Source organism: Sphaerodactylus townsendi, linkage group LG01 (genome assembly GCF_021028975.2).
Source record: "Sphaerodactylus townsendi isolate TG3544 linkage group LG01, MPM_Stown_v2.3, whole genome shotgun sequence".
NCBI classification, from domain to species: Eukaryota; Metazoa; Chordata; class Lepidosauria; order Squamata; family Sphaerodactylidae; genus Sphaerodactylus; species Sphaerodactylus townsendi.
Genome location: NC_059425.1, coordinates 192,194,357 through 192,220,845, shown reverse-complemented (window position 1 = coordinate 192,220,845; position 26,489 = coordinate 192,194,357). Strand labels below are relative to the sequence as shown.

The window sequence follows — 26,489 nt, the reverse complement described above, 5'->3', positions numbered from 1 at the left end:
CAGATTTATTATTTCGACATAAGACAGGTTACAGATCACTTTTTAGAACCAAAGACCCAACGGTGTATCTGAGTCAACAGGGAGTGGAAGTTTGATCTTCTAGACCAGGGGTAGGGAACCTGCGGCTCTCCAGATGTTCAGGAACTACAATTCCCATCAGCCCCTACCAGCATGGCCAATTGGCCATGCTGACAGAGGCTGATGGGAATTGTAGTTCCTGAACATCTGGAGAGCCGCAGGTTCCCTACCCCTGTTCTAGACCTACATCATGAATATTAATTGCTGGAGAGGAGTGTGCCTCAGAAGAGAAAGGACGAGCCATCCAAATGAGATGCTGTATCTTTATAATTAGCCCACATTGTAATTACATGGAAATCTGAAGCATCAGATTTAGTTTCTAATGATATCACTCACAGGTGAAGGATTCCATTGCCATTAATGCAGACACCAGACTGTATCCTATCACTCTGTTCAGCCATAGAATCATAGAGTTGGAAGAGATCACCAGGGCCATCGAGTCCAACCCCCTGCCATGCTGGACGTCACAATCAAAGCACTCCTGACAGATGGCCATCCAGCCTCTGTTTAAAAACCTCCAAAGAAGGAGACTCCACCACTCTCCAAGGCAGTGTATTCCACTGTCAAACATTCCTTACCATCAGGAAGTTCTTCCTAATGTTTAGATGGAATCACTTTTCCTGTACGTTGAATCCATTACTCCTTGTTCTGGTCTCTGGAGCAGCAGAAAGCAAGCTTCCTTTCTCTTCAACATCCCTTCAAATATTTAAACATGGCTATCATGTCACTCCTTCACCTTCTCTTCTTCAGTCTAAACATACCGAGATCCCTAAGTGTCACCTCATAGGAGATTAATTGCAGACATTTTACCATTTTGGTTGCCCTCCTCTTCACCCATTTCAGCTTATTGTTACGCTAGCTCAACAGTAAGAAAACCTTTTAAAATGGCAATGGGGAATAACTCAGCTTGGCAGTGAGAGGTAGGCTAGTGGTGGGATCTTTACAACAGCTATACCGGAAAATGGCTTGAAATGTTCCACAGAGAATACAAGAGACCAAATTGAATTTAAATATTTTTGTAAGTTTTTGGCAAAAACATTCACACAGTGAGACGTAGAGAAGCTGACACAAGAGATATAAGAGATATAAAAAGGGTGGAAAAATAGGTTTGGATGAAAGATTAGGAAGGGGGTAGCGGGGACTTATACATTACCTAGGTTCAGCTGAGAAGTTCTTGGGGAAGGCAAAGATTCAAATGGCCAACATATGAATCCAAGTGAGGGACTATATCGTGACTCAAAACCAACTTGACTCAAAAGAAGTTCAGGCTAGTAAAGAACTGGAACAAGCCAGCGAACTCGCTAGGAGCTAGCTAGCTAGCCAGCTAGCGCTAGAGCTCTAGAGAGAGAGAGAGTGCGAGTGTGCGAGCGAGCCAGCCTGCCTGCCAGCATGGAACTTGGGTGCGCTGTACTTTTATACCCCATAGCATAGTTTGGGGAGGGAGCTAGGAGCTGAGTTCCTGGATTTCCATGCTGGGATTGCTGGGTTGAGCTGATTTACAGCTCATCGATTGATTTCTAAATATCAAGACAGTAGAAACAATTGTCTTGTGATTAAATCAGAGGCAGCCTTGAATGGCTCAGGCAGAGTTTCTTTTAAGAGTCTCTGTCCATGCGTATCATGCAGATTTGGCTGAGGCATGCGTTGTCAGGAGAGGAGGTGGTTTGCTAAAGGTAATAAAATGCAAAGTCTTGTGGCAAGGTGTTTCCTAGGTCCTTTGTATTACAGCTACCTTGGCAGGGTGTGGTAATCAAGATAAGTCCAAGAGGTTTCCAGTCTCTGTTGACTGAATTAACCCTTTCAGTGATTTAATTTTACTGACAGGCCTTTTTGCACACTTGTCCTGTTTTTGGTTTGGACACTGTGCTACACACGCATGGCTGCTGGCATTTGTCAGTACATGTTGCAGAAAAATCATATTAAATCCATATTTTCAATAAGGCAGGGTGTGAAAGGTAGGGCGACATTATTAATGTTCTTCTTGAATTGTGGTGCCCAGAACTGGACCCAGTATTCCAGGTGAGGTCTGACCAGTGCAGAATAGAGAGAAACTGTTAAGTTCAGCGATCTAGACACTTTATCCCCTTGATGCAGCCCAGAATCACATTGTCTTCCTTTCTGCTGTATCACACAGCCAACTCATGTTCAATCTGTGGTCTACTAAGAATCCCAGATCCCTGTCACATATACTGTTGTCAAGCGAGGTGTCACCCATCCCAGTGGCATTCCTCCCATTGGGCAAAGTGGGCAGTTGCCCAGGGCGCCCCCTTGTGGTGGGTGCCAAAAATGCAGGTTCGTTTATGGGATTTTTTGTATTTTCAGTGTTTTTTTGTTTTTGGCCTGCAGGGGGCGTGGTTTTTAGGCTAGCAGCACCAAAATTTCAGAGATTTTTTAGGAAACACTTCTGATGATATCACCCAGGTTTGGTGAGGTTTGGTTTAGGGACTACAAAGTTATGGACTCCCAAAAGGAGTGCCCCATACCCCACTGTTTCCAATGGCAGCTAATAGGAGATGGGGGCTACACCTTTGAGGGTCCATAACTTTGGGCCCCCCTGAACCAAACTTCACCAAACCTGGGTGGTATCATCAGTAGGGGCTCACAAAGATACTCTGAAATTTTGGTGCTGCTATCTTAATAATTGCATTCCTGACAGCAGGCACCCCCTAAATTTCCCCAGATTCTCCTTTTAAATCCACCCCCTTCCTGCCAATGCTTGTTTTCTTTCTTTCTTTCATTATCTCAATGCTTAATAAAGGTTATTATTATTATTATTATTATTATTATTATTATTATTATTATTATTATTATTATTATTATTATTATTATTATTATTATTATTGAATCCTTTTGGCATGGATTTAAAGGGAGAATCTGAGGTCCCCACTTTAAACATTGAAAGGGATGCTGTTTCAGGGTGGGGGAGAATCCACCCCAAAATAGCATCACTTTCAATGTTGTTTAAACTGCAGACCCCAGATTCTCCCTTCAGGTGGTTTTAAAAGGAGAATCTGGGCTCCCTAGTTTAAACACTGTTGATGCTGTTTGGGGGTGGATTCCAGCATCACTAGTTTAAACTAGGGAGCCCAGATTCTCCTTTTAAATCCACCTTAAAGGGAGAATTTGGGATCCCCAGTTTAAATAACATTGAAAGTGATGCTGTTTCCCCCAATTGGGGGGACTGGATACAACACCATAAAATGTTTTCATAGCAGTAATAAAACATTTTGAAAGCATTTTGAAAATGTTTTTAAAAAATATTTCTGCTGTATGGCATGGCCCATTGCTGTGTTCAGATTTGTGAGTTGGGGCATGTTCTATAATGTGATGGTGACTTTGAAACAACCTGGTGGGGAAAAAAATTGTTTGGTCATGGTGGGGGAGGGTGGCCGCCCATGAGGGGAGGCATCAAACTCAGCTTTTGCTCAGGGCTCCAGTTTGCCTAGGTACGCCACTGACCCATCCTATATCTGTGCATTTCATTTTTTCTGCCTTCGTATCTTACATCTATGTCCATTGTTAATTTTGTCTGAGTTCCCTAATCTGTCAGGTCATTTTGAATTCTGACCTTTTCCTCTGGGGTATGAGCAACCCTTCCTAATCTGCCAATTTGATTAGCATGCCCTCTACTCCATCATCCAAATCATTGATAAAAACAATGAATAGCAACTGGGCCCAGAGCGCGCGCCAGAGCGGAAGTGTGCCAGAATAATGCTCCATCCAAAAATTGATAAACTACCCATCTGTAATCTAAGCTTTAGGGTTGAAATGTGGCATCCGTGAAAGATTGCTTTCTGGATAAATGTCAAGGGAATAGATTTTGAAGTGAGGTAGAGGGTGGAATTAATACAGAGGAAAGCACATTGCAGTTGAGAGTGAATGTACATAAATATGTACATAAACATATGTATTTATACAGGTGTGTACATTTCCCAAGCACATGGTTTCATCATCAAAGGCTAATAATACCTTTCCTGCTGTATTGTTGCCAAACTCCAGATTAGGACTAGAAATCTCTCAGAATTACAACTATCTCCAGACTGCAGAGATTAGTCCTCCCCTGAAGAAAACAGCTGCTTCCGAGTGTGGACTCTCTGGTGTTTCCCGCTCCCTTCCCCAAACTCCACCCTCTGAGGCTTCAGGAACTTCCAATCCAGAGTTGCCAATCCTAGATATCTCACACAGATTGGAGACTGTTTGCTGGTTCCATAAAAAAGCAGAAGTGACCAGTAACTGATTTCTCATACACAGATTTTGTGGCCAGATGTTTTGTGAATATTGTGTCTAACAATAATCCTCTTTAGAGTGACCAGCAGGAAATATCCCATTAACTCCAAGGTCTACTGAGCACCTCCAGTAACTGAAAACTTTCATACTAGTTTACCATTTACAGGTGAAGGTCAACTACTACCACAGGTGTTGCATAATCATCTAAAGCAAGCCCTGTGACATTTTCGGGTACTTATCAAACTGCCTGCCCTCAGCAAATGGCCGTGTTTAACCCTCATTTTCTATTTCACCACTACATTAAATGTTCCCTGGGAAAGGCCAGAAAGTGCCAGCAACTGATCGGGAATTAATTTGCTCTGGGACATATTTTTTCTTGTACTTGATGTGAGTTTCTACCTTAACAATATTAAAGCGGGTCTCTAATACCTCAAATGATCTCACCTTGTACCCAACCACTCTGCTCAGACAAGTGAGTCTCCCTGGTAAGATACAGGCCAGTCACTCTTTATCAGCACGTCTGATTAAAAGGGTTCTTTGTTATTTGTAACACCCCCCCTCCCGCACAACTGCCCTCGTCATTCACCCAGCCCTGCATTTTATGGTTGCAGGTCAGTTTCTTCTTTATAAATGACCATAGGGGAGGTAATTGTTGATTGAATCAGAAGGGAAAGGGCAGGTTATGTTACAGTGAAGAACGGAAGTAAAATTGGCTGGGGGGAGAAGCTACTGTGAGAACTGAAGCGGTCGCAGGGATAATCTCGGCTAAAGATGATTTATAAACCAATCAGATTAAATGTCATTCTTTACTAGAGAGAAGATGAATGCTCTCATTCCCTGAGGGCACGACATTGGCCCAAGAGATTTATCACTAAATGCCAGAAATGTTTGATATTTCCCACTGGACTCCGAAAATTAAAAAAAAATTGAAAATGGGCTTAATGACTACATATAAGAACATAAGAACTAGCCTGCTGGATCAGACCAGAGTCCATCTAGTCCAGCTCTCTGCTACTCGCAGTGGCCCACCAGGTGCCTTTGGGAGCTCACATGCAGGAGGTGAAAGCAAGGGCCTTCTGCTGCTGCTGCTCCCGAGCACCTGGTCTGCTAAGGCATTTGCAATCTGAGATCAAGGAGGCTCAAGATTGGGAGCCATAGATGGACTTCTCCTCCATAAATCTGTCCAAACCCTTTTTAAAGCTATCCAGGTTAGTGGCCATCACCACCTCCTGTGGCAGCATATTCCAAACACCAATCACATGTTGCGTGAAGAAGTGTTTCCTTTTATTAGTCCTAATTCTTCCCCCCAGCATTTTCAATGAATGCCCCCTGGTTCTAGTATTGTGAGAAAGAAAGAAAAATGTCTCTCTGTCAACATTTTCTACCCCATGAATAATTTTATAGACTTCAATCATATCCCCGCTCAGACGTCTCCTCTCCAAACGAAAGAGTCCCAAACGCTGCAGCCTCTCCTCATAAGGAAGGTGCTCCTATCGTTCAATCATCCTCGTTGCCCTTCTCTGCACTTTTTCTATCTCTTCAATATCCTTTTTGAGATGTGGCGACCAGAACTGAACACAGTACTCCAAGTGCAGTTGCACCACGGCTTTATATAAGGGCATGACAATCCTTGCAGTTTTATTATCAACTCCTTTCCTAATTATCCCCAGCATAGAGTTTGCCTTTTTCACAGCTGCCGTGCATTGAGTTGACATTCCCATGGAACTATCAACTAAGACGCCCAAATCCCTTTCCTGGTCTTTGACTGATAGCACTGACCCCTGTAGCGTGTATGTGAAGTTTGGATTTTTTGCCCCTATGTGCATCACTTTGCATTTTGTTACATTGAACTGCATTTGCCATTTCTTAGCCCAATCACCTAATTTATCAAGGTCCGCTTGGAGCTCTTCGCAATCCTTTGCGGTTCTCACCACCCTACGTAATTTGGTATCATCTGCAAACTTGGCCACCATGCTACCCACCCCTACTTCCAGGTCATTTATGAATAGGTTAAAGAGCACTGGTCCCAAAACGGATCCTTGGGGGACACCATTCCCTACATCTCTCCATTGTGAGAACTTCCCATTTATACCCACCCTTTGTTTCCTGTTCCTCAACCAGTTTTTAATCCACAGGAGGACTTCCCCTCTTATTCCTTCATTGCTGAGTTTTCCCAACAGTCTCTGGTGAGGAACTTTATCAAAAGCCTTTTGGAAATCCAAGTAGACAATGTCCACTGGTTCCCCCTAATACACTTGCCTGTTTACAACCTCAAAGAACTCTAGTAAGTTTGTAAGACAGGACTTGCCTCTACAAAAGCCATGCTGGCTCTTCCTCAGCAGGTATTGCTTTTCTACATGTTTTATAATTTTATCTTTATTTATTTATTTATTTTATTTTTTGGATTTTTATACCGCCCCATCCCCAAGGGGCTCTGGGCGGTGTACAACACAAAAGAACAACATAATCAATTAAAACATTTAAAAGCAGCGAAACCATAAAACATGTCTAATAAATATAAGTTACAGTAAAATAAATGGCGTTCAACAGTCTACTACTATAACTCCCACCCCTCCCTCAAAAGGGGGGAGCAGTGGCGTCCAACGTTCCAATTCTAGAAATTCCCTCCCCCTCCAAAAGGGAGGCATGGCGAGTCTAGGATGACAGTTGGCCCAGATGTCAGGGCCAAAAAAGGGGGGGCACCTTCAACGGCTGGTTCCTCCAAAGGCCCGGCGGAACAACTCCGTCTTACAGGCCCTGCGGAACTCAGCAAGGTCCCGCAGGGCCCGGACAGCTGGGGGGAGAGCGTTCCACCAGGCTGGGGCCAGAGCCGTAAATGCTCTGGCCCGTGTGGAGGCCAGTCGTATCGCCGAGGGGCCAGGGACCACCAGTAGATTGGCCTCTCCTGATCGAAGAGGCCGTGTAGGGACGTATGGGGTGATGCGGTCTCGAAGATACGATGGTAGATTAATGATAATTTAATGATAGATTCTACTAATTTACCAGGACAGATGTCTGTAAGGAACTTGCAAAGTCCAGGACAAAAGTAACATTTAAGTTCTTTATTGATCTGGCAATCTAAGTCAATCACACGAAATGCGGGAACTGGCCTCCCAGTGTTCAAGCAGCCGCTTTTACAGGCTCCCCTCCCAGTTCCCGCCAAAGTTAGATAAACACACCTGCAGTTCCCATCCGAAAACTACAGTGAGACAGTTTCACACAGACAGGCAAGAGAAACAGAAGATACAGAAGTATGGCCCCACAGATGCTGAAAATACTCCCCAATTCTGGGCTGCGCGCCAACCTTGGCAGAGAAACCTTCCAAGGTTAAACAGCAACCTTACACTCCGCCACCTCTAAGAAGCCTCCCCCCCTGGTTTGAAGATCAGCAATTTCATGCTTGAGCTCGTTAAGTATTCTTGGGTGAATGCAATCTGGGCCAGGGGATTTGGTAGCATTTAGTTTATCAATGGCTGCCAGAACTTCTTCCTTGTCTACCACTATCTTCGCTAGTTCCTCAGATTCACCTCCTAAGAAGCTTTGTTCAGGTGCAGGAATTTTCCTCACTTCCTCTTGGGTGAAGATAGATGCAAAGAATTCATTCAGCTTCTCTGCAATCTCCCTGTCATCTTTTAGCACACCTTTTGTTCCTTTGTCATCTAATGGGCCCACTGCTTCTTAGCTGGCTTCCTGCTTTTGATATACTTGAAGAACTGTTTGTTGCTGGTCTTGATGTTCGCAGCCATGCGTTCCTCATAATCCTTTTTTGCCTCCCTTACAGTTAACTTGCTTCTCTTTTGACACCATTTGTGTTCTCTCTGGTATTCTTCATCAGTTAAGTTGGACTTCCATTTTCTAAAAGACATCTTTTTTTCCTAATAATTTCCTGAACCTCCTTTGTTAACCATGGTGGCTTTCTTTGCACTGGGCGCTGCTTTTCCTAACCTACGGAACACATTCCAGCTGAGCTTTTATTACTGTGTTTTTAAATAACCTCCAAGCATCCTGGACAGTTTTGACTCTCTTGATTTTCCCTTTCAGCTTCCTGCGCACTATCCCCCTCATCTTTGAGAAATTTCCCTTTCTGAAGGCAAATGTAACTACATTAGTAGTTGTCACTTGTTCGCATGCAGAGATACTGAATCTGACAGAATTATGGTCGCTGTTCCCTATTGGCTCAACAGCACTGACTACCCGCACCAGGTCCTGGGTCCCACATAGAATTAGATCTAGGATCACCTCTCCCCTGGTTGGTTCCACAACCATCTGCTCCAAGCCACAGTCATTTAGCATATCCAGGAATGTTCTCTCCTTACTATGACCTGAACATGCATTTTTCCAGTTTATATGGGGATAGTTAAAATCACCCATTACCACTACATTTTTGCTTTTGTTGGTCTCTCTAATTTCAGAATCCTCTTGTGCACTTTGGTCAGGGGGACGATAATATATTCCTAATGTTAAACTATGCTTCACCCCTGGTATTGATATCCACACTGCTTCTGTAGAGGAATCAACTCCCCCTGCATTGTCTATTTTATGTGACACTATGCTTTCTTTGATGTAGAGTGCAACCCCACCCCCAATACGCCCTGTAAAGCCTGTAACCTGGGATAACAGCATCCCACTGATTCTCCTCATTCCACTATGTTTCTGTGATGCCCACTATATCAATGTCCTCCTTCAAAACTCTGTACTCCAGCTCCCCCATTTTAGGTTGAAGGCTTCTACTATTAGCATAGAGACACTTGTATACTGTGTCTCTGTCCCTAACCTGGGATTTGTGTTTTGCCCTCTAGCCTTTTGTAGACACTATCACTTATCACATTGCTATGCTCCTCGCTTGTATGTGGTTGATTTAGAAAAACCTCCCTCTTTGTCTGCATCCCCATGGACACTGTATTCCGAACCAGAGTCACCTTAGCTCCTGTCAGCTTTCCCTCAGGGATCAGTTTAAAAGCTGTTCTACCACCTTTTTAATGTTGAGCAGCAGCAGCCTGGTTCCTCTTTGGTTAAGATGGAACCCATTCCTTTTGTACAGGCCTGCCTTATCCCAAAAGGTTCCCCAGTTCCTGACAAATCTGAAACCCTCTGTCTTACATCACCTTCTCATCCACACATTGAGACCCTGTATCTCCGCTTCCCTAGCTCGCCCTGCACGTGGAACAGGTAGCATTTCAGAGAATGCCACCTTGGGGGTCCTGGATTTTAATCTGTTTCCTAGCACCCTAAATTTAGCTTCCAGAACCTCCCAGCTACATTTCCCAATGTCATTGGTGCCAACGTGGACCACAACTGCTGATTCCACCCCAGCACTATCAGCCTATCTAGATGAAGCGTGACATCCGCAACCTTTGCACCAAGCAGGCAAGTCACCATGCAGTCATCACGCCTCTCACAAACCCAACTCACCTTGGGAGTGGGAGCCGGCTGTTAGGTCCCTGAAAGCCTTGTCTGTCGCCCTCTCTGCCTCTCTCAGCTTCTCCAGGTCTGCCACCTTGGCTTCAAGAGAATGCACATGTTCCTTGAGTGCCAGGAGCTCATTGCAGTGAGGGCACACCCACAACTTCTGTCCTAGTGGCAGATAGTCATACATGTGACACTCAGTGCAGAACTCTGGAAAGCCCCCACCCCCCCTCTGGCTTCCTGCCTTCATATCTAATTTTTTTTAGATATTCAAATACTGATTTTAATTAGTGCCTCCCCCTTAAGGTTTCTGTACCCTTTTCTATCCCTTTTTAATTTTTATTTATTATTAGTTTTATATACCGCCCTCCCCCTGAGGGCTCGGGGCGGTTCACAACAGGTTAAAACAACATTAAGGCAGACTCCACCCCCAACAATGCCAAAAACAATCTCCAAAATTTAGACACAAATTCAGGACCCCGATCCGAAATTCCATGCTTTTTCTTAACGAACAAGACTGGGTCTGCATAGGTGTTTCGGGTCACCTTTGGTATGAATCCCCTGGCAAGATTTTTGTCCAAAAAACGCTCGCAATTCCACCTCCTCAAGGGAACTCATGCGGTACAAGCGTCCCTTGGGCAATTTGGCATTAGGCAACAATTCAATTTTACAGTCAATGTCCCGGTGGGGGGGAAGCTGATCGCATTCAGTCTCTTCAAACACTTTGGACAGATCCCAATACTGTTCCGGGACCCCAGGTACTGCAACGGAGTTCGTAATATAGGAGGCACTTGCTTGGTTTTCTGGGGTTTGGGTATTAGGATCATTCCGCGTATGATCCCCACAAGGTGGGTCTGTAAACCGCACTATGAGAGAAGTCCAATGAATGGAAGGGTTATGATCCTCCAAGCCATGCCATCCCACCACGCATCATGATCCTCTTCTCTCTGCAGTCGCACAAATCATCACAGGACAGCCTCACACAGGTTGTGCCTTTGTGTGTTGCAGCCACCGTTTGTTACGGGCCCTCCTTTCCCCACCAGAATTTATATTCTGGGAGGGTCAAGGTTCCTGAAAAATCACTAAACGGGGGAAAGAGAAAATTGCAAATAACTGTTAGTGTAAAATGTTCCGTTAATAAACAATGTTTACGTTGAAAAAGGAAGACTTAAAGATGTTCCTACCTCATATGGTGTGAGACGAGGGGTGACGTCTGCCTCATCCTCCGTTCCAAATTCCTAACTTCTTCTAAATCAGGGGTCTGCAACCTGCGACTCTCCAGATGTTCATGGACTACAAATCCCATCAGCCCCTGCCAATTGGCCATGCTGGCAGGGGCTGATGAGATTTGTAGTCCATGAACATCTGGAGAGCCGCAGGTTGCAGACCCCTGTTCTAAATAGTTCCTGCACAAACCACCCCAAAAAGCCGTAGGAATAATGCCCTCCAGAACTTAGAAACTAATTGACTGCCATGGTCCGAAATTATTTTATCGGGGGCAGAATGCAAGTGATAGATGTGCTGGATAAACATTTTTGCCAACTTAGGAGCACTTGGGATGGAGGAGCAAGGAATAAAGCGTGCCTGTTCTGAAAACCAATCAACTACCATCCAAATCACAGTCTTGCCATGACTAACAGGCAGATCAGTAATGAAGTCCATCAAAACAACTTCCCAGGGTCCATAAGGTGCTGGAATGGGGTGTAGGAGCCCTGGGGGCTTACCCAGATTGTTCTTGGCCATTGCACATGTTGGACCAACTCCCACAGGGGGCTGGCAGCCCTATCTTATCTTAAGAAGCCTCTCTCTTCTTCCGAGGAGCCTTCTTCCTGTGTTGAGTCTGGGCCAAGACACGTCTTGACAAACGCAGTTAATACAACCATGCTCTCCTCGGTTGCAGGATATGTTTGGCCTCTGCCGAGACACCTCTGTGTGGTGTGGATCTATTTAGATGTGCTTTTCTCCACCGCCTCCATCATGCATCTCTGTGCCATCTCGCTGGATCGCTATATTGCCATCCGAAACCCCATCCATCACAGCCGCTTTAACTCGAGAACGAAAGTGTTTGCAAAGATCATTGCTGTTTGGACCGTGTCTGCAGGTGAGTAGAACAAGCGTCTGATGTGCTACACAACCATCAGGCCGGCTTCTGGCTTCTGAGTGACAAGAAGCATATCGATATCTACCCTCTTAAACCTAGATGTTTATACCACTGATACTCTTGAGGAAAAGTCTGGTTGTTTACTTCTAGTTACTACAAAAAACACACACACAGTTGCAAAATATTTACATTAGAATGAGCAGATTTCACCCATTCCATTTCTTCCTTGTTTCAGAATTTTTATCTGTGATGTGTACCATTCCTACTTAGTTCAGGTTTAAGAGGGAGAATTTGTATAAGAAATTTAGCACCTTTAGGTTGAATATCCTCTTCTTTGTCATCAGTGTGCATGGATACACTGGTCATAGTGCAAAAAAGAAAAGAAAAGAAAGCTTGCTGTGACTGCATGAGCGGAGATGCTTTTTGTGTGATGTTTCAGTTGTCAGGAACACCACAAAAAACACCATCGATCGAATGGTGCATCTCATCAGCACCAGGGCTGCTCACATCATCCTCAAGAAAATTTCCAGAAATCTGCTCAAGGCAGCTGACGAAGTTTTTAAAAAATGAAAAAAGTAGCACAAAAGTTATTTATTCATATTTATTTATTAATTAAATTTGTTATACCACCCATACCACGAAGGGCTCTGGGGACATACAGAAAATAAAGAGTCAAATCACATAATTAAAACCAAGTTAATTAAATACAAAACAACAAACCAGAAAACCTAACTTCAGATGGCGACCCAAGGAGACCTCCTATCCCCCAGGAAGGGGACCAGCACAACACAAGCAGCTGGTGTGATGGTATGTGGGGGGAGCAGGGGAGGGGACAATCAGCGACCAGCCCCCCCCCCCCCCCAAAAGCCCGGTGGAACAGCTCCATCTTGCAGGCCCTGTGAAACTGTCCAAGGTCCTACAGGGCCCTAATGGCTGGAGGGAGAGCATTCCACCAGGCAGGGCCCAGGGCAGTAAAAGCCCCGGCCCATCATTGCGGGACCGGGGACCACCAGCAGATTTGCCTCTGTGGAATGCAGAGGCCAATTAGGGGCATTCGGGGGGAAACAGTCCCTGAGGTATGAGGCCCCCAGGCCGCGAAGGGCCTTAAAGGTCAGAACCAACACCTTGAAAGTGATCCAGTATTCTGCTGGGAGCCAGCGCAGCACAGGGGAGATATGATCCCTCGCAGAGCCACCTGTGAGAAGCCACGCTGCTGCATGCTGGACCAGTTTTAACTTCTGGATCAGCCGCAAGGGAATAGCCATAAAAACAAGCCAGGACATAAAACATCACGGAATAGCCTCAAAAGGACACACATAGTACAGTCCTCAGCCTAGAAGCAAACCATAAATGGAGTTTTAAAAGTCAGAACCTCATAGTTAAAACACTGCGTAAAAAGAAACTGCGCACGCACAGCACTCTGCACAAAAAGCATGGGACTATTGAGAATTGCGAAGTGAGATTCCATTGTGGAAACAATAAGTAATTCAGAACTCCCAAAGCCTGGGAAAAGTTTGAGCAGAACCATCAGAACCAAATTATTTGTAATGAGATTTAAATAAATATTTCTGTCAATACAGGCAGTAGACAGAACAAGTGTTGCACCTGTGCCGGTCTCTAGTATCTACCTGAAATTTCTGCCAGTGGTGCACTCTTGGATACTGCTAGGTCTCGGAATCGCAAGCCAACAAACAGACTCTGAGGTATTGATCAGTAGTGTTTATTGTTGAGGTAACGGTGCAAAGCCAAGCTTGGCGAAGCCAGTTCTGACAAACGTGACCTTTGCCATCTCCTTTATTCCCCATTGTAAATCCCACCTCCTGTTTTCCCAAGAAGTCGTGAAAAACAGAAAAACAGTCCCTGGAGCTGAAGCGCCCCGAGGTCAGCGGCAGATAGGAAGGGAGCGCCACCGGGCCCATTGCTGGTGGCGGAATTCTCAGTGGCTGATTGACAGGTTGGCTCAGCTGTGTAAGTGGGAGGAAGGGAAGGTCGAGTAGAAGCAGCAGCTATCAGGCACAAATCCAGACACCTTTACGCAGCCTACAATTTTACCACACTCCTGCTGAACGCTTCTCGGATGCCGTGGTGGCGGCATAGCAAAATATGCCTGTGTTTTTACAAAGATTAAAATTTTAAAAAATTAAGTTCATTGTTAGTTTTAGTTTTATATCCTGCCCATCCCAGAAGGCTCAGGGCGGCAACAACATGTTCAACCTACATTACAGTTAAAAATCATAATTTTAAAAAAATGCTTGCCATAACTTAAAAGATAACCCAAAGGCAGGCCTAACAATGGGACAATGATTACTATGAGCAGGCAGATGGGGTAGCCATGGAAAGCTCCCTCAGCCCAGTGATAGCCAATGTTTACATGGAACATTTTGAGAAACAAGCCCTCAAAACAGCACCCAGGAAACCTGCAACTTGGTTCCAATTTGGAGCCACCGCGAGGAGGAACTGCTGAATTTTCTGGACCACCTTAACAGCATCCACCCAAACATCCAATTTACCATGGAAACTGAAAAAGAAGGAAAACTGCCTTTTCTAGATGTCTTGGTCTTTTGCACACCCAACCATCAATTGGGCCACACAGTATACAGAAAACCGACACACACGGACCGGTATCTACATAAAAACACCAACCACCAACCACACAAAAAAATGGGTATAATATGACAGATCGTGCAAAACGAATTTGTGACCCTCACCTCCTCCCTGATGAAATCAAAAGCAGGGAGGGCACGACCAAGATCAGCAATTGGTCAGGCAATGACTGGAGCCCATGGGAACAATCCAGGTTGCTTTCGCACCTTTGCACATAGATGCTTCTCTCTTTTAAAAAAAAAAATCCTGCAACACATGCATAGCTGCACAGGCACACAGAAATAAACCCCCACAGCCATGCCGATCACCCCACAACATGACTGGCTTCACCTGAATAGCTGTGCATGTGCAACACACACACAAAAATAACAAGATGAGATGAGACCTCCCTGCAATGGCCAAGCAATAATGAATGTGTTGCTGTAGATCAGTCATACTCGCTGCCACGGGGAGAAAATGGGCTTGGGGGACTTTGTACCCTGTGGGGGCCCTCAGAGAACCTGCCCACAACCTGCTGAATGGCAGAATGGCAGGCAGGTGGATTCTCCCTGGCAGTGGACAGTATGGAACTTAAAGTGAATGGGTGGGAGGGAGGGAAGTAAAATGCCGCTTGCCTGCTGTGTTCACACCGGAGCACCTCAAACCTGGGATTTTGCAAAAAAGATCGCTGGTTTGGCCATCTCTGAAAATCCCGTGTTGAGGGGAATAGAACGGACCAAACTAATTTGGGGAACAGGACACTTCCCCCCACCCCCACCCCAAAAGAAAACCCCAGTTTATATAACGTCCTTCTGGGAGAGTTTAACAGGGATTGTTGCGGGCATTGCTGTTATTAGTCGTTCTTAATTGCTGCATTTTAACTTAAATTATTTACAGTTTATTATGTAACTGTTATTTTATGTTGTTCACCGCCCAGAGCCCTTCGGGGGTTGGGCGGTCTATAAGACTGAGAAATAAATAAAATAAAATAAATAAATATATGGCCTGTGCAGAAACCACCGTGGAGAGCCAGAGTGAAGTAGTGGTTAAGAGTGGCAGACTCTAATCTGAAGAACCAGGTTTGAATCCCCACTCCTCCACATGAGCAGTACTTACCTGGTGAAGGATAAGGTTAGGTAACTGTGGTGTCACATATCAAACAGCTAGATAATCCTGAGTACAGGAGAGCGTTTACCTTGTTCAGATATAATGCGTTCACTTCTCCTATCCTTGAGGATAGGTACAAAAAGAAGCCGCTAGAGGAATGTGGGTGTCCGTGAGGAGACAGGTGGGTGGAATCTCTGAAACTTGATTCAGTCTTGAGTGTTCCTGTCAGTGGAGGCATCCCTGAGAGAAATGGACAATTTTTCCATAGACAAAAATCATCAGGTAACTTCTGAGGCTTGAATTTGGCTGTCTTGCCTGCCAGTTGAAGAAATCGTGAGATAGCCAGCACTAGAATGTATTTTAGTTACGTTTTATCATTGTAATTACATTTTAAAACTACTGTATTATTTTAATGCAGAGAAAATATATATATTATATTTTAATGTAGTTATAACATTATGTAATAGTTTTGGATAGCCAGCCCTAGGATGTATATTAGTAGTACTATTTTATTATTGTAATTACATTTTTAAATCACCACATAGGACTATTTTAATCTTTAGGAATTATACATTTTATGTTTTAATGTAGCTCTGAAACTATGTGCTGGTCTTGGACCGTATTAAAGTACTGATTGATTGGGGGGGGGGGGGGCAGTTCTTTCAACCACAACAGTTTATCAAATGTTCCAATCCAAGAGCAAGCATTTCTGTGACCTACTTCCAGTTTCTGCCAATCATGGCCCTGTTCCCACTGTGGAGAGCCTTCTTGATTCTAAATCAGCCGTAATGGGCCCTATTTGCTTGCTGTTCTGTTCTCTGGTCTGGCCCTCGAGGCCCAGCATTAAACCTTCTGCTTGTATTCCAAATGCAGGTGTTGAGGGTAATAAAAGCAGAGATTACAACTCCTCTTCCTGCCACAGGCCAACATGCTTTTTTCCTGGTAAATGCAAGAGCGGGGGGGGGGGGCAATACCCCCCCCCCACACACACACACACAGTAAACACAGAGAAGCAAGCAGGCCTCTGCAGAATGCAGGTGGGGAGGGTAATAGAGGCAAATGACCTCCTCCAATAAAAGCCAGATCTACGGTGAGGAAGGCTCTGAGATCTCTCCATATGGAGCATGCCCTCAGCATACAGAAGGGCTCGGGTTCAGTCCCAGCTATCTCATAGCAGCTGGATACCCCTCTCTGCCTGGAAGATGGTTGGAATTAATAGTCCCAGTTCTGTATTCAGGGCTGATTAGGCTCTCCAGGAATACTGGGTTCTTGCTTTTAGTTGGCACCGAAACTATTTTAAAGTTAACAAGCTGGAAAAAATTAGGTTCAGCTTACCACATGCATTTTTCAATCACCTTTCTCTCCCTACTGACGAAAACATCTGGTTGTTGTTAAGGCAGAATAGAAAGCAGATCCACCAGACCACGGCCACGCAGCCCAGAAAACCCACAACAACCTGTTGAATCCGACTGTGATAGCCAAAATACTAGGTATTGCAGCCACCCCCCATAATCCCACAAATCCATGATAGAATCCACTATGTGATTCATACCTTCTCCAATCCACTTGGGAGGGGGCACCGCTAATCTTGGATGCCAGCGATCTGCCAGGGGTGCCTTTTCCAGTGAGCTGCAATGGAACACAGGGTGTATTCCGCATAAGTTCTTGGGTAACTCTAATTCAACTGCGACAGGATTAATTACCCGTAATATTTTGAATGGCCCAGTGAATTTATATCCCAACTTCCAGCTTCCCTGCAAACCCCTCAGGTTTTTAGTGGAAAGGCAGGCAAAGGCTCCATTCTCATACACCACCTCCAGCCTTTTCCGATCCGTTTGCAGTTTGTACTCCCCCTTGGCCTTCTGCAGTTAACTGTGGATGGTTTTCCATGAATTCTGGAACTCTGTCACCCACCTTTGTAAGTCACCCAGTTCACCCACCCACTTCCCTAGCAACGGGAATGGTTTCCCTTCTTGACCATACACCACTTGAAAGGGGCTCTTGCCCATGCTACTATGAACTGCATTATTATATGCGAATTCTGCAAACGGCAACAACTTAACCCAATTATCTTGATGATAATTAACATAACACCGTAAGTATTGCTCCAACACTGCATTCGTTCTCTCCATCTGGCCATCTGTAGCCACATGGAAAGCTGACAACAGCCATTGCTCCACTCCTAATAATTTTAGGAATTGCCTCCAAAATCAGGAGACAAACTGGTTCCCCCAGTTGAAGATGATCTTTTCCAGGGTTTAGTGCAATTGGTAGACCTGCTGGATGAATAACTGGGCTAGTCGTCAGGCGGTGGTATCCCTGCATAAGGAATTAAATGTGCTTGTTTCGTGAATAAGTGCACTACTACCCAAATCAAATTCATTTTCATTTCAACACTATTTATTTATTTATTAGGATTTTTTATACTCGCTCTATCCCTTTCCCCCGAGGGTTCTCCCGGGCGTAAAAGTGCAGCCTGTCGCCAATGGTGCACAACAATTTTCCCTTTGCTCGTGGGGAGATCCATAATGAAATCCATTGAGATGACCCTCCAAGGGGCCGATAGTGGCTGCAGCAGCCCCGGCTGTTTGCCTAGCACTGTTTTAGCCATGGCACACATTGGGCACTCCTTCACATAGTCTTCCACGTCTTTGTGAAGGCTGTGCCACCAAAACTGCCTCTGGACAAAATGCAGTGTTTTCACAAACCCAAAGTGCCCTGCCAATTTCAGGTCGTGACATCCTTGTAACACCTTGTTGTGCTGCCCTGATATAGTTTTTCTCCCCGCCACCATATTCCCCCCTCCTCTTTGAGTTCTCCCCCTAGTTCTTGGGTCTCTGGGTCAGCAGTCTCCATTGCCTTAAATTCTTCTTCCAATGTCTTTTGGAGGGGTGCATGGGTTGGACCCCATCTTGTGCTTGGCTATGACTGATTACAGCCAGATCCAACTGGGTTGGGGTAAAGATGGTGGAGTGAGACAGTGCCCTATGTTCTATGGTCTGGGAAAGGCGGGACAGTGTATTTGCTAGAAAAAGTGGAGGGTGAAGTTAAACTTCAAAAAGAAATCCGCCCATCTTGGCGTTCAGTTTACTTGGCATTTTTAGTGTCGCAAGGTTTTTGTGATCTGTCCAAATCTCAAACGGGTGTTTTGCTCCCTCCAACCAGTGTCTCCATGTCACTAATGCTTTTTTGATAGCTCCCACCACCTTGTCCCCAATTGTCAGTCAGTCAGTTTTATTACGGCCATTAGGCCAGCAAAAAAGAATAGAGAAGAACAAGAAGTCCCCAATTGTCCAATTCACCTTCGATCCCGTGAATTTTTTTTTTTGATAAGTATGGAGCTTCCCTGCTATAAAATCTCGGTGAAAGCTCACAAACCCCAGAAATGACTGTAATTGCCTACGGGTACTAGGGGCTTCCCAAGCTACCACATATTGCACCTTGTTGGGATCCACCTCTAACCCCTCAGCCAAGACTCGGTACTCCAGGAAATCTAATGTGTTTTGGTGGGCTTCACATTTTGATAGCTTGACATACAGTTGATTGGCGATCAGGTTTTTGAGCACCTCCCAGATCAATTTGATATGGTCTTCCATATTTTCCATATATATCAACACATCATCCAAATAAACCACCACCCCCTTGAACAATACTCCCGGTGCCCCACTCAGTCCAAACGGCATGACCGAATACTCAAACTGGCCATAGCGGGTGCTGAACACAGTCGTCCACTCTTGCCCCTCTGCAATCCTGACTCAGTAGTAGCATAAGCGTTCCTCCCATTGGGCAAAGTGGGCAGCTGCCCAGGGCGCCACCTTGTGGTGGGCGACAAAATTGCAGGTTCGTTTGTGGGGGATTTTGTATTTTCAGTGTTTTTTCTGTTTTTTTACTGCAGGGGCCGCAGATTGTAGGCTACCAGCACCAAAATTTCAGGATTTTTTTGGGAGACTCCCCTGATGATATGATCCAGGTTTGATGAGGTTTGGTTAAGGGAGTCCAAAGTTATGGACTCCCAAAGGGAGTGCCCCATCCCCCATTGTTTCCAATGGGAGCTAATAGGAAATGGGGGCTACACCTTTGAGGGTCCATAACTTTGGACCCCCTAAACCAAACTTCACCAAACCTGGGTGGTATCATCAGTAGGGGCTCACAAAGATACTCTGAAATTTTGGTGCTGCTATCTTAATAATTGCACCCCTGACAGCAGGCACTCCCTAAATTTCCCCAGATTCTCTTTTTAAATCCACTCCCTTCCTGCCAGTGCTTGTTTTTTTCCTTTCTTTTATTCTCTCAATGCATAATAAAGGTTGTTGTTGTTGTTGTTGTTGTTGTTGTTGTTGTTGTTGTTGTTGTTGTTGTATCCACCCCCTTCGGCATGGATTTAAAGGGAGAATCTGAGGTCCCCAGTTTTAACATTGAAAGGGATGCTGTTTCATTTTATGGTGTTGTATCCAGTCCCCCCAATTGGGGGAAACAGCATCACTTTCAATGTTATTTAAACTGGGGACCCCAGATTCTCCCTTTAAGGTGGATTTAAAAAGAGAATCTGGGCTCCCTAGTTTAAACATGCTGGAATCCACCCCCAAACAGCATCACTTTCAGTGTTGTTTAAACTGGGGACCCCAGATTGTCCCTTTAAGGTAGATTTAAAAGGAGAATCTGGGCTCCCTAGTTTAAACACCATTGAAAATGATGCTGTTTGGGGGTGGATTCCAGCATCACTAGTTTAAACTGGGGAGCCCAATTGGGGGGACTGGATACAACACCATAAAATGTTCTCATAACAGTAATAAAACATTTTGAAAGCATTTTGAAAATGTTTTCCAAAAATTATTTCTGCTGTGTGGCATGGCCCATTGCTGTGTTCAGATTTGTGAGTTGGGGGATGTTCTATAATGTGATGGTGACTTTGAAACGACCTGGTTGAAAAAAATCATTGTTTGGTCACGGTAGGGGAGGGTGGCTGGCCATGGGGGGGGCATCAAACTCAGGTTTTGCCCGGGGCTCCAGTTTGCCCAGGTACGCCTCTGCTGGGTGGAACATAACAGCGTGACTTAGGTATCTCCCCCTTTCCCTCCGATGTGTTTGAGCCCCCTGCTGTCAAAGATATGGCACCAAGCAGGTGACAACCCCAGAGGAAACCAGGAAAAAACAGGTATTGCTGTTGGTGTGACATGGAATGTGAATTACCTTGCTTCACTGGCTACTGTCTTCGCTGTCCTTGTGCTGTTTGTGCTTTGTGTAAGTGATCAGCAGTGGGAATTACTGCAACAAAAATAGAACATGACCAAAAGAAGGAGTTCTCCCTCCAGCTGTGTCCTGCAGAGATAACAGCAGCTTCTGTCAGCTAGGAATGCATTTGGAGCGATCAGTAAATAAAACATGCGGCAGCACAGGAACACTCAAAGCTGAAAGGGCCATCTAGTCAAAAGGGGAAATGTTATTCTCAGAGATCTGAATGTGACTGACAAAGGCAACTGTTCCAGGGGGCCAGGCACTACCCCAAAGCATTTCACCTCACCCACCTTCCCTCCTGCACTGGCGGATTTAAGTGGGAATGTTAACAAAGTTCAGAGGTAGAATCTGGTTTGGGGTATACATCCACCCAAGGCTGGCTCAACAATGGAAAGCTCACAAGGTACATTCAGAGATGTGGCACCTTTTATTCTAACTGAACCTTTTGTGAGTTCACTTTGTCAGCAACACTCTTGACTGGTCAAGTTATATTAGGGTTGCCAGCTCTGGGTTGGGAAATCCCTGGAGGTTTTGGGAGTGCAGCCTGGGGAGGGAGGGGCTTGGGGAGGGGGGGAGGGAGGGAGGGGCCACAGTCGAGTACAGTTCCGTAGAGTCCACTCTCTCCAGGGCAGTTCAGTTGATCTCGGTCATCTGGAGATTAATTATGATAATGGCAGGTCTCCAGGGGCCAACTGCAGGGCAGCAACCCTAAGTTACATCATTTGCTGTACATCTGATTGGTCAGCGAGGACGATGCTGACATGGGTTGTAAGGCATACAGGAAAGATCTTTCATTCCAGTTTTGCCGTTTATCTGGATTATATCTGATTTGGGTTCCATTCTCTAGGATGTCCCCCAAGTTAGTGGTTTTACCATAGAGTTTTGAGGAATTATTATGGGGTTGTGCCATCAGTTAACATTCCTTTTCCTCCGCCATTCTGAGAGTACGTCATGCTGTCCAGAGCCCGTTTTGGACTTTGGACTTAGAAACTTTGTTGGATACAATCTTGTCAATTGACACCTAGATCTAGAGAGCCGATGTTTGTAAATGTCTTATATATTTAGCTTTATTATTTTATGCTCACTGTTTACAATCCATTTATTGCACATTCCTGCAATAAAGAGATTGACAAATCTCTTTAATTATGTTTTGTGGTATTCTTGAGATTTGGGACGTCGCTCTGAATCCAATACTTCCCCTTATTGACTGCAGCGGCCAGAACTCAGCTTGCAAGGGTCCCACCTTCTTGATCCCAGGTCCAGGAGGGTTAGACACACGATCTCTGGGACTAGTGGCAGGATTATGAGGCTTTGTGGTTTTGTTGTGGGCCAACCCATCACCCTTAGGGAGGCTTTTACAGGTCTTTGACCATGCTGATATCTGGGAGCAAGCCAACCCCCTCCCCCCCCCACCGCCACCCACTGGATTGTGTTGCATTAGCAGTCACTTGGGTCACTTGACTGGAGAACCAACTCAGGAAGAGACTAGTGAGGAAAAGTGACAGTTGATGTCCTATGCCAGTGATGGCGAACCTATGGCACGGGTGCCAGAGGTGGCACTCAGAGCCCTCTCTGTGGGCACGTGCAAACAGAGTCCCCCCCCACACACACACACACATCTAGGCTGGCCTGGGCCGCTGGGCTCGATTATTAGCATTAAACCTAAGACCTAGTTTTGGGGAGGCAGTGTAGGTAACCTGGTTAAGTGCTGTTAAACCCCACTGATTTTCATGCGAAGAACTACAGTGCGATCCTTTACCTGGGAGTAAGCTCAGTTGCTGGCAATGGGGCTTGCTTCTGAGTAAACCCTCCTAGGTTCATGATTCACCTGTTGGAAGAGTTGGACGGTTGCTTTAAAGCAAAGCCACCGACTACCACCAAGCTTATTCTCGAGTAACGCACACCTTGGAGCCAACCGTTTTTTCTAAACTAAAACCTCAGTATTCAGGTTAAATTGCTGAGTTGGCACTTTGCGATAAATAAGTGAGTTTTGGGTTGCAGTTTGGGCACTCGGTCTCGAAAAGGTTCGCCATCGCTGTCCTATGCCAATGAAGGTAAGAAAGTATATGTTTACGTTTAAACTCTTCTATATATTTAATTTTCTGTGAAGGTTGGAAGGTTTCCCCTGAGCCCAGAAGGGTGGTGTAAAAATCTTATTAATAAATAATAAACTGAATAGATATCAGTCATCTCACCAGGTCTTCGGAGAAGATGAGAGAGTATGTACATCTGACCAGCCAGCCCCACAGCCCTAGCCACCTCCTGTTCTCATTATTCTAGTGCTCACGGATAGCCAGCGGTAGTTTCTTAGAAAAGCTGCAAATGTTAAGGTAGCAACGTCCCAACAATGCCCTAATCTCCATTTCCAAGAATGTTATCAGTGTACAGCTGTGCGTGCTCTATGGCACCTGGTAGAGACTATGATTAGTTTTGGAATGGTTTGTTTTTTTAATTCACATTTCGAATGTAGCACCTACCATGCTCAGCAATTCTGCCCTACTTTTGGCCAGCGCAAATTATGTGTTTTAAGACAATGACGTCACACGTTTCTGTTTTGTACTTGACCTTCAAGGTATTTCAATGCCAGTTCCTGTTTTTGGACTTCAAGATGATTCCAAAGTGTTCAAGAACGGAAGCTGCTTGCTGGCAGACGAGAACTTCGTCTTGATAGGCTCCTTCGTGGCATTTTTTGTTCCTCTGGCAATCATGGTGATCACTTATTTTTTAACCATAAAAGCCCTTCAAAAAGAAGCCACATTATGCATGAATGAGTTTGGCTCCAAAGGCAAGTTTGCTCCATTCAGTTTGTTCCCTCAGAGCTCTCTTTCTTCAGATAAATTCTTCCAGCGGTCTCTCAGCAAAGAACTCGGACCCTCTGGAAGGAGGACAGTCCAATCCATCAGCAACGAACAGAAAGCCTCCAAAGTCCTTGGGGTTGTCTTCTTCCTCTTTGTCGTGATGTGGTGTCCGTTCTTCATCACCAACGTGATGGCTGTGACCTGCAAGAAATCCTGCAGTGGAGAGGTTATTGGAGGACTGCTGAACGTTTTTGTCTGGGTTGGGTACCTTTCTTCAGCGGTCAACCCACTGGTGTACACGCTCTTCAATAAAACCTACCGATCAGCTTTCTCACGTTATATCCAGTGTCACTACAAAGAGGAAAAGAAACCTCTGCAGCTCATCTTAATGAACACAATCCCTGCTATTGCATACAATACAAGCCAGCTTCAATTAGCACAAATGAAACATTTGACAAAGAAGGAGTCGAAAATGATGTCCCAGGACTATTCAGCAGTGAAAATTGAAATACATCATTTGGATAGGACCTTAATGAGCAACGCTTGCCAGGTGAATGAAAAGGTTAGCTGTTTGTGAGTATCTGAGCCCCTACACAATCGCCATAGCAACAAGGAAATTTTCCCAGAGACATTTTCACCTAAGTTTTGTTAGTGCTGAAAGAATAGCACAAGCTAAGAAAATCAACAACATAATCAACATTCAATCATGCCCTTTTGTCAATAAAAACCAGAATGCGAAAGTGATGAAATGTTGGTAATAAGGCGACAGTGGAGAGAGAGCATACAATATTTCACCTTCAGGACAAGCTTTGTTAACTTGTTTTTAATAGCCTGGGTATGTTTCTCAGAAGAGACTGGATGCAGTTTGATGATAATATAAACCACGAAAAATCCTTTGGCTTTTTCTTAATGAGAAAAGACAGGCCTAAGATATTAGTCATCTATGAAATCAGCAGGTAGAGTTTTCAGTGCTTCCTCCAAAGCCCTTTGCATTAAAAAACAACAGAGTAGGGAGCAGGGGAGTAGAAATGGAAAGATTCTGTGCCCCCTTGTATGCGGTTTTCAAGGCTGGGACCATGATTCCTTGTTAAACACGCTGGTTTGGCGCTCAGTCTGTGCTGCTACTCAGCGTACAACCTCTTCAAACAATTTTACAGAAAAAGGCAAAGAAGGATGCAGGCCCAGATTTAGTCATGTGAAATTCCTAGTTACTTTCCAAGTGCTGCCCGTCTTGCTTAACTCAAGCCTGTGTTATATTTATGATTACAATAGGACTAATAGATCAATAATCTGGTTTGATTCTGCATAGGCTTGCCAATTTGCCTAGATCCCACCTATGCTCCAACATGCTCAAATTACTGGGGGGAGGGGCGAGGGGGGGGAGGAAAAGAATCTTAACTGATGCCACAACCCCATAGTAATTCCCCCAAACTGTATGGTAAACCCATCAAATTTTTGGGACATCCTAGAGAATGGTGACATCAGTCAATGTTCCTCATGCCCTGGACCTCAAAGCTCCCAGGGTCTGAGGGCAGAGGTCTGGCGAGTGGCAACCTTACAAGGGGATCTCAGCCCATTGTGATTGGGTCGTAATGACAATGGTATCCATTCCCAATTTCCTTAGCTCATTTTATGCCACAATTAGGGTTCCCATTCACTTGTTGCTGGTGGGGGAAGCCCTACTGGCACTCACCAGCCCTCAGTGGGACAGCAAGGGAAAATGAGGATGCGGAAGCTCACGTCAGGCTATATAACTAGAGGTGGCATCGCTGAGTCACAGGACACTCTAGGATTCACCCAAAACTCGATGGTTTTTAACACAAAGTTTGGGGTGAAGCCTAGATTGTCCTGTGCTACTAGGACATTACTTCTGGTTATGTAGCTGGTTATGACATCACAGCATTGGAAGATCACCATTTGGGAGTCCCACCCACCCTCTTCTCTGCCATTTTCCCAGGAGTATAGCCACAAGGAAGCTATACACTGAAAAAAAAGGCATCTAATGGCAAAAGGCCTTCTCCAATTTTGTACGATAAAACAATTGTTATTAAGCAGGATTGCCTTGGCGGAGTTTTTTTTCACAGTTCCCAATTTTTGTTTGAAAAATGTTAGGCCCCTGAAATGTGAAGCCTGCCCTGAGGATTGGCCAAGCCAGTTCAGAAAAGTCAGGAGTTGCCGTACATTTTATGTATCATAATTTAATGTATATAAATTAGTTAGGGTTTTTGATTTATATAAACTGAAAAAACAGCATGAAGAGATCAAGTCACATCATGTGATCTGGTTACTTACTTTTGAGTTTGATTTTTGGAATGTTGGTACTTGAATTCTGTTTCCTCCGCTCAGTTGCCGCTCTGAACCCCTCACTGTTTTTCTGTTGCTTGCCTTATTGCGGATTCTCTTGCCAAATAAATTGAACCTGAATGTCCCTCATGTCACTGCAATCAATGGTCATCTCTGCCCTCTCTAACTCATCTTTATTTTGAGCTCTATATTTGCTTCGTGCGCTGGGCTAGGACTGAAACTGGAAGGAGAACTGGCGCGATTTCCAGAGCCAAAATGTTGCCCACGGGATCTGCCATGTGGCTGTCAGCCTGGGATAAGAAGCTGTTGCTCTTCAGGCAAGCAGCTGAGTGGCAAACACTTGCACCCCACAGATTTCTGACCCAGCTGGCAGCTTCTCTCACTGTATGGAGATGACCCCTTCAATACTTCATGGAATATGAAAAGTATTTAGGAGTACATTCAAATAATCCATGAAACAGTAATCGCCCATTGATTATTTTCAATGGGTGAAAAACATCATGAACAAAGTGTTATCAACCAAAATTTAATTATATTCTGGTTTATAGACATCCAAATGTGGACTATTCAATAAGCTGTGGCAGGTACCAAATCCACTGTTTGTACCCAACTTGTTAACTGTGGTTAATATTAACTGATTTCTTGTTGTG

The 26,489-nt window shown here is 44.8% G+C and overlaps 1 protein-coding gene across 1 annotated transcript in view; it reads left to right on the top strand.

The window, feature by feature from the left end:
* Window positions 1-25,963, top strand: part of HTR2A (5-hydroxytryptamine receptor 2A) — a 29,728-nt gene extending 3,765 nt beyond the window's left edge. Inside the window, 2 exon segments of the mRNA XM_048502643.1 lie at window positions 11,612-11,812; window positions 23,310-25,963. Of these exon segments, the coding sequence (XP_048358600.1) occupies window positions 11,612-11,812; window positions 23,310-24,112 (1,004 nt within the window). The 3' untranslated portion in view covers window positions 24,113-25,963.
* Window positions 25,964-26,489: the final 526 nt, after the last annotated feature.